Source organism: Vombatus ursinus, unplaced genomic scaffold (assembly GCF_900497805.2).
Source record: "Vombatus ursinus unplaced genomic scaffold, bare-nosed wombat genome assembly UNPS02014768.1, whole genome shotgun sequence".
Classification (NCBI taxonomy): Eukaryota; Metazoa; Chordata; class Mammalia; order Diprotodontia; family Vombatidae; genus Vombatus; species Vombatus ursinus.
The window spans coordinates 5,712,716-5,727,283 of NW_020954546.1; the positions used below are offsets into that span (position 1 = coordinate 5,712,716).

The following is a 14,568-nucleotide window of genomic DNA, read 5'->3' on the forward strand; positions in this document are numbered from 1 at the left end:
GGCAAAGTTGACAAAAAAGGCAAACGATAAATGTTGGAGGAGTTTGGGAGAACAGGTACATTAAAAACAGGTACTATTGGTAGAGCTGTGAATTAGTCCATTCTATAAAGCAATTTGGAACTAAACCCAAAAAGTTAATAAACTGTGTATGTCCTTCAATATGGCAATACAACTATTAGGCCTACACCCCAAAGAGATTAATGAAAGAGGACAAGGATTCATATGTTCAAGAATATTTATAGCAACTCTTTTTGAGTTAGAAAAAAACTGGAAACTAAAGGAGTACCCATTAATTGGAAAATGGCTGAACAAGTTATATGAGTGTAATAGAATACTTATTCTACTTTAAGAAATTATGAAAGCAGTGGTTTTGGTGAAACCTAGGAAAACTTAAATGAATTGATACAGAGTGAAGTAAGCAGAATTAGGAGAACAATTTATACAATAATGACATTATTGTAAAGATATAACTTTGGAAAACTTAAGAGCTCTGATCAACACAATGACGGACCACAATTCCCAAAGGACCCATAATGAAACAGACTACCTGTCTCCTGACAGAGTACAGAGGGAGACATACTGTTTTGGACATGGCCATGTGGGAATGTGTTTCACTTGACCATATATATTTCTTATAAGGGCTGTCTTTTTTAGTGGGTATAGGGAGGAATATAGGAGGGGAAAAGAGGGCAGATGTGGGTTAATTTTTAATTAATTTAATTTAAAAAACAAAAAGATTGTATTTCCCAAGAATGAATGATTTCATTTATTTGTTTTGGCTTTCTTTCTTTCTTTCTTTCTTTCTTTCTATTTTTTTTTTTTTTTGAGGCAGTCTGGGTTAAGTGATTTGTTCAGGATCATACAGCCAGTAAGTGTCTCATGTCAAATTTGAACTCAGGTCCTCCTGACTAAGGGCAGTGTTCTAACTATTGCACCACATAGCTACCCTTGGCTAGCTATTTCTTATATTTTATTTGTTTATTTTCAGTTCTTCAAAAAGAATATTCACCAATTTGAACTCCTGTTACTTAATAAAATCTGGCAACTGTCATCAGAAAGTCATTAGTAGTTGCAGGTTCATTTAACAATAATCTTACATGCCATTCCTATATAATCATTTATTTTTGTGGCTAGAAAGGATTTTATAGGTATATAATCATAACTCTTATTATTTTACATATGGCTTACAGAATGCTGTGGCAGGAAGGCTTTTTAAAGATCATATGACCTGGAGGCAAGAAGACCTAAATTCAAATGCAGGCTCAGATACTCATTAGCTGTGTGACCCTGGACAAGTCACTTGAGCTCCATCTGTCTCAATTTCCTCATCTGTAAAAGGATAATAAAAGAACCTACCTTCTAGGGTAGTTGTGAGTATAAAATGGGATAATGTTGGTAAATTGCTTAGCAAGCCTTAAAGTGCTATACATATGCTAGTTATTATTATTATTATTATTATCATAGACCAACCGACTTGTTTTACAAGTGAGGAAACTGTGACCTATGAAATTGATGTGACGTGTCTAAGGTCACACAGTGTCAAAACTGGCACTAGAACCCAGGTTTCCCAGACTCCAGCCCAGTACTCTTTCACTTATACCAATACTCTTTTACTGACACTGATGTTAGTATCTGATTTTCTCAAAGCTGGAACAAAATATTCCTTAAGTATAGTTTTCACTTGTTATATTGTTGTATGGTTTTTAGGTTGAGCAGTTGATCAATAAGACATCAGAACTTCATGTATCAGGAAGCAGAACAAGAAGTGGAAAGGTTTTTCAGAATAGCATGGTAAGTACTTCATTCAGGATGAAAAGTGTATGTAATACAACTGGTTTGTTTTATTTTATAATTTCAATCATAATGAATTGTGTTACAGTTAAGATGGTATTAAAGTGAGAGAGTGTGGCCAGTTGGATGATTGCTCAGACTGAGATTTATGGGATGTCATTACCTTAGAGAAGTCAGCACAAATCAATGTGGTATTTAGCTTTGTTGTTTTACAAACCCAGCTTTAGCAGTTTACCACGGGGTGATCGTGCTGGTTCAAGCAAGTCTCCCCCTCTCCTGAGCTTCCCTATTATTGTCAAGGGCACTACGGTCCTCCCAGTTACCCAGACTTACAACTTCAGTGTCCTTACAGATTCTCCGCTCTCACTCATCCTACATATCTAATGTTACCAAAGGCTAAGAACTTATATATTGTAGGGAGAAAGTGGTCTCTCTGCTTGAGGGGCAATGCTTTTTTGAAACACAAGCCAACCAGCCAGCTAATTAGAACCACAGGCATCTAGTCTTTTTTTTTTTTTTAATTTCCTCCTGACAGGATTGCTGTCTGGCCCAGTCCTTTCTCTGATTTAGGGTTAAAATATTTTTGTTAGTCCATTTAAACCCTTATGAATCCATTTTAGAGGGTTCTTTCAAGGAAACTACACAGAAGTCACGTGGGTCTGAGGCACAGGATTTTCCCTGGGTCTCCTGAGTGAATGAATTCATTCGCTCAGGAGACCCAGGGACAATAACAACAACAAAAGGCTGGGGGAAGAGGGGTGTTATATGTGAGGCTTCTGCCCTCTTTCCCTGCAATTTAATTTCTTTGTTATGAATTCCTGCCTGTCACATGCAAGTATAGTTAATAACACACCTGCATACTTTAAGCTACGCTATAATTAGATTATGTGTTATTTTATATTGGTTACATTTTTTATTAGTGTTTCCTTGATGAGATTTGGGTGACACCCTAGTCTCATTAGCATCACATTTACAAGTGTCTCTTAGGATGGATAATTTCTGCAAATGGCTAATCTTATCCATCTCATATTCATCTTTGTTTCAATTTCAGACCATTTCCCCAAATTATGGAGGTGTATGTTATTTGACTTACATCTCCTTATGCATCCAATATAAAATTTAATAATAATTTTTATTTTTCATATTCAAAACCATTTATTCTCAAAGTTCACATCAGAGTTATAGGGTTGAGAAGGCAAATATTATAAAATACAGATCCCCAAATTGTGGTTCAGTATGTAGTGTACAGCATGTATCTTGTTTTCCAATCCCAATGAGGTGAGAGTTGACACCGAGCAAGTTCCTAATCACAGCGAGTAGGAGAAAAAAAAAAAGCATGGAAAAATAGAATCATTAATGGCAAAAACTCTCCCCAAACATTTTCCACTTAGATTGAATGTTAGAATGTAGGGAGAAAAAGCTGATGTTTACAAAATGACATGATAGAACCATTGGAATTTTTATTACTTTGGGCAAATCTTCTTTGAAGAGTAAACTTATTGGGAGTATGCATCCTTTTAATAAATGGTGAATGAAGATGTGAAACATAAAAATGACATGAATCAGTGACTTAGGAGTCTATTTCTAGCTTTTTGAACATATAGCAGGTATGTACCAAGGGGAATTAAGTAAGTTTCTTCCCCTTCCTTCAAGGAAGACTCCTAGAACACATTAAGAAATAGGGCAGCTGATTCTGTTTGAGGAACTACCTACCACATGGCCATAAATGAAAGACACAGAGTGAGCACACCATGCTCACTCTTGAAGGTGGGGGCAGGCCAAACAAGGCAGAGATGCTAAGATGCATGTGAACCTGAGAAGAGGCCTTCACTGAAGAATGCTGCATTCACAGGGCCCTAGAGGGAAGGACATGACAGGAATTGGCACCAGATAGACATATTGAGCTAAATGAATACCTGGAAATAGACTGACAATGAAGGCCAGTGCACTCACACAACCCTAGAGGAAAGGAACAGGTGCCAGATGGAGATGCTGAACCAGAAGTGGAGCAGTGGGGGTATTGTAATGGGGTGAAATATCAACATGGTAGGAAACTGGAAGTGAGGACTAGAGAAGAGACCAGAACCAAGTAGCAGTAAGTACAGGGCCATGACCTGAAAGAGCAAACCTTTTCCTGGTATTGCAAATCCTAGAGATTCCATGAGGATCCAGGGGATCCAGATCCAGATGAATGTCAACTCTAGTGTTCTAAGCCATATGTGGTACAACTATAAAGTAAAAAAACATGTATAGGTCTCTGTGGGAAGTGGGAGAATTTGTTTGTTTGTTTGTTTGTTTTACTATTGACTTGAGTCCTTTCTTTTTTGTACTAAAAAAACAACAAAAATACATCCAACTTTTGTATAGTAATGCCTTATTAGTTCAAGCAGTCAGGTGACAAAAAAAACCAGGAGAATTTATAGTCATGAAAACCCAGAAAGACTGAGTGCCCAGGAGAAGGCGGTCAATAGTGTTAAGTGCAGCAGAGAGGTCAAAAAGAAGTAAGATTGAAAAAAGGCTATCAGATTTGGCATTGAAGAGATAACCTTGGTAACTTTGGAGAATGCAGTTGAGCAATAAGGTTGCAAAAGGCTAAAAAGTCAGAGGGGACTGTGAGTAATGGGAAGGGATCAAATACAAGAGACATTGTTGAGGTATAAATAAATCACTGATTAACTATTGGACATTTCACACTGGATAGCCTTTGGATATCTCAACCTTGATGAAAGAACTTAACATCTTTCCCTCAAAAGCTATCCCTATTCTGAATTTCTGTTACTTTCTATTACAGCCCATGTTTCCAGTCACCCAGATAGACAATTCCTCATTTTCCATCATGTCACAAATTCAGTCAGTTGCCCAGTTTCTTTATTAAAACCTTAACAACGTCTCTTGTATTTGATCTCTTCCCGTTATTCACAGTCACTGTCACAATGACTGTCTATCAACTGGGGAATGACTTAATATTCTTAAAAATTTGACTCAGTTCTCTATGTAGTTGAGAAATGAGGCCTTTATCAGAAACACTTGCTGTAAACATTTTTTTCCCAGCATTCTGTTTCCTTCTAATCTTGGTGGCATTGGTTTTGTTTGTGTAAAACCTTTTTAATTTAATATAATCAAATTATTAATTTTACATCTTGTAATACTCTCTATCTCTTGTTTGGTCATAAATTCTTCTCTTATCCATAGAGCTGACAGGTGAACTATTCCATGCTCCCCTGATTTCCTTATGGTATTACCTTTTGTGTCTAAATCAAGTATCCATTCTGACAATGTTAAGGGGCCCCCTGAACTTGTCTTCCTGAGTTGCCATATTTTCCAGACACACTAGACCCAGAGTATGCAAGAGGCTCCGAACTTGTCAAGGATGAAACCTCCCGAGCTGACATAATTTGCTGTTTCTACCCCAAAACTAGACTCCCTGTGTGTCAAGACAGGCACCAGTCAGTCTGCACCAGAAGGAGAAACTATCTTGTGTATCTGGGACCCTTGTAGATAAGCAAACCATCCTATCTTCATGGTCTAGCAGTTCTCAAGGGAAAAGAAGGGATTAGTCTTTTTCCCTATAACTTAAATGCCCAAGGCTTTCCCTGCACCACTGGGCTCCTTGGTATAAGGAGTTGCCACATACATGTACCTCTCTCTTATAATAAATCCAATTACAATGCATGTCTCATAGACTTGTGATATTGTTTTTGGTTAACAACCTTATCTTGGTATACAGTGTAAGATGCTGGTCTATACCTAGTTTCTGCCATACTGCTTTCCAGTTTTCCCAGCAGTTTTTGTCAAGTAATGAGTTCTTGTCCCAAAAGCTTGGGTCTTTGGGTTTATCAGACACTAGATCACTATGGTAATTTATTACTGTGTATTATGTACCCAAAATATTCCACTGATCTACCACTCTATTTCTTAGCCAGCACCAGATTGTTTTGATGATTATTGCTTTATAATACAGTTTGAAATCTTGTATGGCTAGGCCACCTTCCTTTACATTTTTTTCATTAGTTTCTTTGATATTCTTGACCTTTTGTTCTTCCAGATGAATTTTATTATTTTTTCTAGCTCTATAAAATAAATTTTTGGTAGTTTATTTGGCATGGCACTGAGTAAATTAACTTAGGTAGAATTGTCATTTTTATTATAATTGGCTCAGCCTACCCATAAGCAATTGATAGTTTTCTAATTGTTTAGATCTGACTTTGTGTGAAAAGTGTTTTATAATTGTGTTCATATAGTTCCTAGGTTTGTCCTAGGTAGACTCTCAAGTATTTTATATTGTCTATGGTTATTTTAAATGAAATTTCTCTTTTTATCTCTTGCTGCTGGACTTTGTTGGTAATATAAAGAAATGCCAATGATTTATGTGGTTTTATTTTATATCCTGCAAAAGTATTCATCTTTTATCCCTTCCCTTATTTGAGAATCCAGAAATATTCTCACTTTAGTTTTAACCTTGCCGATTCATAAAATTTTATTTTTCAGATAAAGAAAATCTTTATTATTTTGGTCTGTCACCTTGACAAAATTTTTCAGTAAGCTAAGTTTAAGGTTGATGGTGGTGAGAAAAATTTTCCAGGACTAACCAATGGTTAGTTTATCTAATTTTTATTTATAATGAATTATTTCCTTTGAGTTTGGAGTTTTTTAATGTAGTGGTTTTTTGGACTTTTGTTTTGTTTTGTATTGTTTTCTGTCTCTGCTGTCCCATTCACATCTAGCCTTAAGGGACTGATTGGCTGCTCCAGGCAGTCCAAAGGTGCTACAGTACTGTACCACTCCCTGGTTCTGAACCCATGCATGCATTGAACCCAAGTTCAATCTTAGATCGGGCTTGGCCTCTAATTAGAGGGATTAGGGTTCCCTTTCTCACATGCATTGGCTTGCTAAGTCCCCAACTTGAGGGAAAAAATGCTTCAAACTTCCCAAACTGGGGAGTAAAAGAATATAGTATGAGTTAGGTATGGGACAGGTAAATTATCCTGTTACTCAAAAGGAATGCTAAGCACAGAACACTCACAGGCACACATTACCATAATGAATTAAGTAGGATCCAGTAATTTATAACTACTGTTATAATCTGCTGAAAGGCTTATGTTTTTAACTGAATCAGAACAGGTGTTTTTGTAGTACTGCTAATTAGGCATTTTATATTACACCTTGGCTTAGCACTAAAATCTGCTGGTAAAATGGGCAGTCTTGAACCAGTCCTCTTCTTTCAGTGGCTTTTTTCTTTAAGAACACTGGAATAGTTGTTGAGGGCTTCTCACACCTTGCCTCAATTTAGCTCTGACTTCTCATTGGACCTCTAGACCATTTGAACTTTTATGGCCACCTCCAGTCTTGAACATATTCACCTCTGGATATTCATTTGCCCAAGATCAGGAAAGATCAAACAGGAAGAAGGCAAAGACATCCAGGGACCCCTATGCAAATCTCATCCAGCTGCAGCCTTCTGCAAGAGCTACCATGTACTGATACCATGATACTCTAACTGGAGTCACTTGATAAACCTGGAGAACCAAAGCCAGGAGCATGACAGACAGACTCTGTAGACTCTTATAACTACTGCAGTATCCTACCCCAACCTGTGGGAAATGACTGAGGAATTATTCAGGATTTATGACATCATGCTAAAACACCAACTCCTTTAAGTGATGGGTTACTACTGAACCAGAAGCCAGCCTCAGATCTGTGCAATCAAAAAGAACCAGGAAGGGCAGCTCAGTGTTTGATGGAATGGCCCCCATAGGTCCATTCATTCTCCACTACACCCAATAAAGTAGCAATATTTGGTATACCCAAGTTGGAATCCTAATTAAAGAACAATCACTTTCATATCCCACAGATATGCCAAAAACATTTGTCACTTCTCAAGAAAAATGTCATGTTTTGAACAAATTTTGTTGTCCTCTTGCAGATTTCATCCTTTTAAGATTGATATGGGAAATGTTAAGCTATGAGAAGATTATTTAGGTATGCTTGAGATATTAAATGAGGATCTTAAGATTAAAAGACTACTTACAGTGGGGGATTGCCTTCCTGGTTTCCTTGTCTGATAAAGTGTGAGTCTCATCCTTACAGTGTAAATCATCAGGTTCATGTTTTTCATCCAGATTCTAAGTTTCTGGTGCTTTTAGTCCAAATAGTTCTTCACTGTATAAAACAATTCTTACAGCTTAAGGTAGATTTGGATATTGTACAGTATGTTTAGTCATGGAGTATATTTGTCCAACAAAAATAGAAACTATAGGAATTGTAAACAGTGTAATAAGAGCCCTATGTGCTGTCAGTCAGTAGTCTAACAAAAAGAATGTGGCACAAGTGAAGGGTCTAAGACTTATCCTCATCACCTATTTTACAACCAGAATTTATTTTCTTAACTGGAAGAGTAAAGTTTTGCTTCATATTTAAAAGCTAGCTTGCCACATACGTAACAAAAATTATTTAGATGATCTACACATGAGGCATAATGAGAATTTAAATAATGCACACCACTATTTACAAAGGACAAGAAATTGAGAAAACAATATTAGAAACAGTAATGCTGTTTATGTAATGGTACCTGACACACAATTGAACAAAAATGCCCCTGAGGTATTGGGAAAAATATTTGTATAAGAACAGATATACAAATATTTTTGCCAATACCTCAGGGATATAGTCCCTATATCACTTTAGTCTCAGGGGGGCGGGAAGGGGAGGATGAAGATGATAAGATGATAACTTCCCTCAGTTACTACATAGCACTCGTCCATCCAAGATGTGGGATCACTGCTGGGAGTCCCAAAAGTTACTCTTGAAGATCCCTCCTTGCACTTTGGGGCATTGATGTGAGTCTGGCAGCAACATCTTGCCTCCAATCTGACTCTCAGGTTCCCGTGACTCATTCTTCTGACTCCATTGGAGACTTTACTCTCTGCCCCTAGAAGGGAAAAGAATAAACCAGACAGCCAAGGACAGAGGATCACTTCTTGGGGGATCTGTGGCCTCAGAGGCGAAGGCCCTAAAGCTTGTTTCCTTTTATAGCATGGCCTCTCCTTGTGAACTCCCTTAGACACAAATGAGGCAAAAAGAGGGGACCAGAACTGACACAGGCCTTCTGGAAGATGCCAACTGTCCTAGCTATGTAACCAGTTGAAAAAGGTTCTTCCCAACCAATTATAGTATGTCTGCACAAATGCGAGGCTGTTCTACAGACAGCTTATACCAGATTGGGAAAGTTGATTGTTAAATTTTCACTGTGAATATTTGCACCTCAGAAATGGGCAACCACAGGGCTTTATTGTTTTGGTGGTTGTCTACACATATGAAAGTGATGGAGAGCATGTTAATAATGCAGATTAATTTTAACAGTGTATCATGCACATATTTTTGGAGAACCGGTTGTTAAACATTTGCCAGCACACTCCTGCTTCACGTGTTTCAGTTTTTTGGGCACTTCCTTTTCAAGTCATCATGATTCTTCCAGAAGCACTGGAGTCCTCCTGGTAGAGAGATTGTTTCAGCAAGTTGATGGGGTCTCCACGTATGTCAGATACTCTTTACAAATAATCTAGATCAAAATATCACAATAATGATGGGTGTTTAAGAAATTCTATCTGCACTTTTGAATTCAGCATGAATATATACAAATAAAATATCAAAAATTTTTATATGACAAAATATGTGTTGAGCAGTGTTATCAACTCTACATAAATAACTAAAAAATCTATATAACCAGCCCCAACTTCTTTCGTGAACCCCAGTTCCACATTACCAAGTGTGTACAGGATATTTCCACCTAGATGTCCCATTAGCTACTCAGACTCAACAATTCTACAATGCACTTAGTTCTTTTTCTCCCTAAACCTGTTCCTCATCTTCATAATCTTAGCGACACCTTCACTCTTCCTTGCTCATCTTCCATATCTAATCTGTAATCAAGCCTTGTTAATTCTACCTTCACATCGTTTCATGAGTTACTTCTTTCCACTGACACTGAGACCTTAGTTTAGGCTCTTCCCCTTTTGGGAGTGGATTACTGCAGCCTCCTAATTGATTTTCCTTTTTCAGTCCTCTTCCCAACTTGATCCCTCTTTCATGTAGCTGTTAAAATAATATTTATAAGGTACAGTCTTAGTTATGTTGTGTCAGAGCTTAGAAAGTATTAGTGGCTTTCTATTGACTCTAGAATAAAGTAGCAAGCCTTTCTTTCCACCTGGGATTTAATGCTCCCCACAATCTGGATCAAGCCTACCTTTCTAAACTGAGTTCGTATTTACTCTCCTTCAAACACTTTATTCCAGCCAAATTGGCCTACTTGCCAATACTAGAACTTAGCATTCCATCATCTGTTCCATGCTGTCTTCCATGACTAGAATGAACGTCCTTCTTTACCTTTACTCCTTGAAATCATTAATTTTGCTCAAGGCTCAGTTCAGGTGCCACCTTCTCCTTGAAGCCTTTCTGGATTTCTTCTAATGACTGGTGCTTTCTGCTCAAGTTATCTCACATTTCCTTCTCTGTGTATATGTTGGATGTTGCACATTTTCTAGTAGAGTATAAACTCCTTGAGTGCAAGAACTGCTTTTATTTTTGTCCTTGAATCCCAGTGCTTCTCAGAGTGCTTTAGACATAGATGCATAACAAATGTTTGTTAAATGAATTATTAAATGTTCACAGCTATAGCTTTCAGTATTATTGCTATATATTAGCAATATTTGTATTGTCATACTTATGTTTTGTGCTGTAGCAGTATTTTTATCAGGGAAATAAAAATTGAAGAAACATTGCAAGTGTCTATAAAAAAAAAGTTTTCCTGCGGGGAAGAATAAGGTAACTACTTTCTTTTTTTTCATCATTCTGAAGTTTCTATGGTCATTTTAGATATGAGATTTGGTATGACAATGATAGGGAAATCTGCGTTTGACCAAGTAATGCCTTGCTACTTTGAAAGCTAACCAATTATTTTGTCTCTCTTCAGGCTTATGGAAATCAGCCAATGAAGCCATGTAAAGAAACTAGGAAGAGGAGTCGACCTGAATCAGGGCGAAAGGTAAATTTATGTTGTTTATAGAAAATTTATTGCTGTGGTATATGTTGTATGAAATATGAACGATCAGAATATCGCCATAAGCTAGCATTAAAATTGTGAATAGGATAGAAAATGGGCTTTCTATGGGGCATCTATTATATTATTGATAGTCAGTTCTTGGTATAAATGTTGATTTTAAAAGTGAGTTAATTGTTCAGTAAGATACTTTGTCCCACATACCATTTGTAATAAAGTTAGAATCTTGTTCTCCTAAATCATCAGATCATTTATATCAGTGATTTACATCAGATATTATTGTGTACTTCAAGGAGCCATGATTTTGTCAGTGAGAGTATTCACTCCACTGAGCAACCATCATGGTCTTAGTGAGTTGCTGTGGCCAAAAATTTCATCCGTGTTTAGCTAACCTTTTTGGTTTCTCCAAACTTTGATGCCTGGTCCTAAGATAACAGGCATATAGTCTGCTGCTGGCCCAATGCTCAATGCCTTTCCAGCCCAATAGGCCCTGCCACAGCTGTGCTCTGTTGACATAGTCTTCCAGAATTTCTAGGGTCACCTTCATGACACAATGAAGCTTCTGAGTAGCACTTTAGGAAAGGTGTAATACTACATTAAAGTTAAAAAACAACAAATGTTTTAAAAAGAATAAAACCCTCTCATTTGAAGTATTTAAGAAAATAAACAGCTCACAACTACTTTCACTTTAAATTTATGCTAATTGTTTTAAATATATGATATTAACTTAGATTGATGTAATACCTTTTCTAAAGAACTAATTAAAGTTCTAAGCACATTTTCCTGTAGTAAAATTAAAATATGGGCTTCCCATTTCCTCCCAATGAAATTCAGAGTTTTAACAATTTTCTATAAAGTGATTCCTGAAGTATAGTCTATACTGATAGCTTTTTTCCCAATATAAATCTTTGTGAAAATTAATGTAAGCTCAGGAAATCATGTTAATAATGCCCTAATCTTAATCTTATGTAATTCCAAAGGAAAGACATTTTTGCATTTGCCTTTCATAAAGTATTTCTCTGTCGTTGCAGTTCAGTTGAGTTAAACATTCATTAGATATTTACTATGTTAATGGTAATGTGCTAAGCACATGGGATACAAAGATAAAAAATGATCCAGTCCTTAACCTCAAATAGCTTACTTTCTAATAGAGGGAACACAACATATACACACATAAATACATAGATACATATATACATACCCATGTGCAGGTATGTGTCTGTATATGTATTACTACACATATATGGACCATATATAGATACATACATAAAACACAAGATCTGTGATGCTGGCAAAGGATACATCCAAACAAAATACTTTAGAAAAATTTGAGGATTGGAGAACACTTTTAAATGCTAGACTTCACAAAGGAGGTAGCAGCCTATGCTAAGTGTTTATGGAAAAGGACTCTGAACAGTAGAAATAAAGAGGGAGTATTTTCTAGAAACTGGGGATGTCATGCTAAGCATTGGGAAAAGATTTGTAGTACAATGTTGCTTAGTATATAGAGTTCATGAAGGGCAGTAATATGAAATCGACAAGAGATTAAAATTGCTTATTTGGGGAGCATGATGCTTTTTAATCTGACATTGCCTAGTACATATTTTAAATGTGTATTGTTTTAGCAGCCATCAGCAAACGGACACATATTAATAGTCACATCTTTTTAAAGAAGATGTGAATTCTTATATCATTGAGAATCAAAAACTCTGCTATCTGACCTCAAATAGCAAATGAACAGAAAGAGACCTAAATTCACAATCAAATTGGCACAGTAGAATGTATCCTTCCTTAGCTGTTTTTTCTCTTGACAGGTTCTCCAACTGTTTGAATCTTCCGGTAGTCAAGATTCAGTGCCAAAGAGGAGAAAGTTTAATGAACCAAAGGATTACATATAGAGATTATTTTCCCTTCTGCTTGTTTGTAAAGATCTTCTCAATTTATGCTATCTAAATTGAATAATAATATTACGGTGTAATAATATTACATTTTAAGGTGTGTCTCCTCTGCCTCTATACCCAACCCCCAATGAACTTGAAACTTTATGTATGTAAACCTAAAACAGGTCTCACACATTTCAGAATTAACTATAGTTTAAAATATTATGAATTAAGAACCAAATTTTGATCTATTCTGAGGAAGTTTGTGGGACAAAGGCAGATAAAATTGTCAGATGACTGGTTAACTCATTTTCCAATTAGCACTGAATTATCTATATTTGGTAGACTATTCATTTATAAATATTTCCATTAATTTTTAATTTGCTTTAATACTACTACTTTGAAATAATATATATTGAGGTATTAACATTTTGGGGACTCACAATTATATGTATGTTTGAACTTTACCATATAAATTGTGACTGTCATTTGTGTTTTATTATTAAAACAATATTCTTCAGTGCTTTTTTATAGTGTATTAAAATGATGATCTATAATTTATTGCTAATATTGGTACTTTTAAAATGTTTTTACAAATTTCATACAGCAACAGATTTTATTGTATGACATTATTTTAGTAAGTTTTTATTGATATTTTCTCTTTCTTACATTAGCATTGTATCCCTATGTATCCCTTTCCTCTCCCTCCTGGAGAGCCATCCCTTATGACAAACGGTATTTTTTTAGAGAAGAAAAGAAAAGTCAGCACAATTGATCGATACATTGAAAAAGTCTGAAAACACATAAGACCTGTGGATCTCTCACTACTACAAAGGGGTAGGTGGGAGGTGTTTTCCCATAGCTCTTCATTTGAGCTTTGTTTGATCTTTGTAGTTTTGTTACATTCATGTTTGATTTTTTGGTGTGTTGTTCTTTCCATTTATATTGTTGTAGTCACTGTGTATATTGTTTCCTTGGCTCTGCTGACTTCACTCTGCATCAGTTCATCTAGATCTTTCCATGCTTCTCTGCATTCATCACATCCATCATTTCTTACAGGGCAGTAATAATATTTCATTATTTCAATGTACCACAGTTTGTCTGGCCATTCCCCAGTTGATGGGCATATACTTTGCTTCCATCTTTCAGCTATCACAAAAAGTGCTACTATAAATATTTTGGAGGCTATGGGGACCTTCTTCTTATCCATGACTTCCTTGGGGTATAAGCCCAGTCATGGAGTTGAGTCTCTGGTTCAAAGGCTATGGACATTTCAATCACATTATTTGACTCATTCTAATTGTTTTCCAAAACGGTTGTACCATTTCACAACTCCACCAACAAATTATTAGTGTGCCTATCTTTCTACAGCCCTGTCTATGTTGCCATTTTTTGTCATTTTTGCTGATTTGCAGGGTGTGAGGTTGAAACCTCAGGGTTGTTTTGATTTGTATTTCTCTTATTATTAGCGATTTGGAGCACTGTATGGCATTTTCGGTAACATAAATAAAGCCTTTACTGTTTAGCGTGGTATGACTTTCGAGGCTTCTAATTTTTATTTAAATAGAAGAAAACTGGCAGGCTCTCAATATATAGTGTTTTGCTAGGAGGTATGTATGCTTTTAACTGGTGGGTGGGAAAGAATTACAGTAATTCTCATTCACCGCTCCAAGGTGAGAATTTCCTCACCACAGCGGGTTGAGAGGGGCCGAGCAAGGGTTATCATCTCCCTTTTGCAGATAAGGGGCCTGGAACTCTCTGAGAGGTTAAACAATAGCTCGCCTGGAGGACCCCATAGATGGCCTAATTGTATGGGGTGGGATTCGAACCCAGGATGCCAGA

The 14,568-nt window shown here is 36.4% G+C and overlaps 1 protein-coding gene across 1 annotated transcript in view; it reads left to right on the forward strand.

The window, feature by feature from the left end:
- The window catches only part of LOC114043112 (HORMA domain-containing protein 1-like), a 30,502-nt gene extending 17,347 nt beyond the window's left edge, over positions 1-13,155 (forward strand). The window contains exons 13-15 of the mRNA XM_027862061.1: positions 1,708-1,791; positions 10,760-10,831; positions 12,661-13,155. Of these exons, the coding sequence (XP_027717862.1) occupies positions 1,708-1,791; positions 10,760-10,831; positions 12,661-12,744 (240 nt within the window). The 3' untranslated portion in view covers positions 12,745-13,155. The remainder of the gene's footprint in view (positions 1-1,707; positions 1,792-10,759; positions 10,832-12,660) is intronic.
- The last annotated feature ends 1,413 nt before the right edge of the window (positions 13,156-14,568 follow it).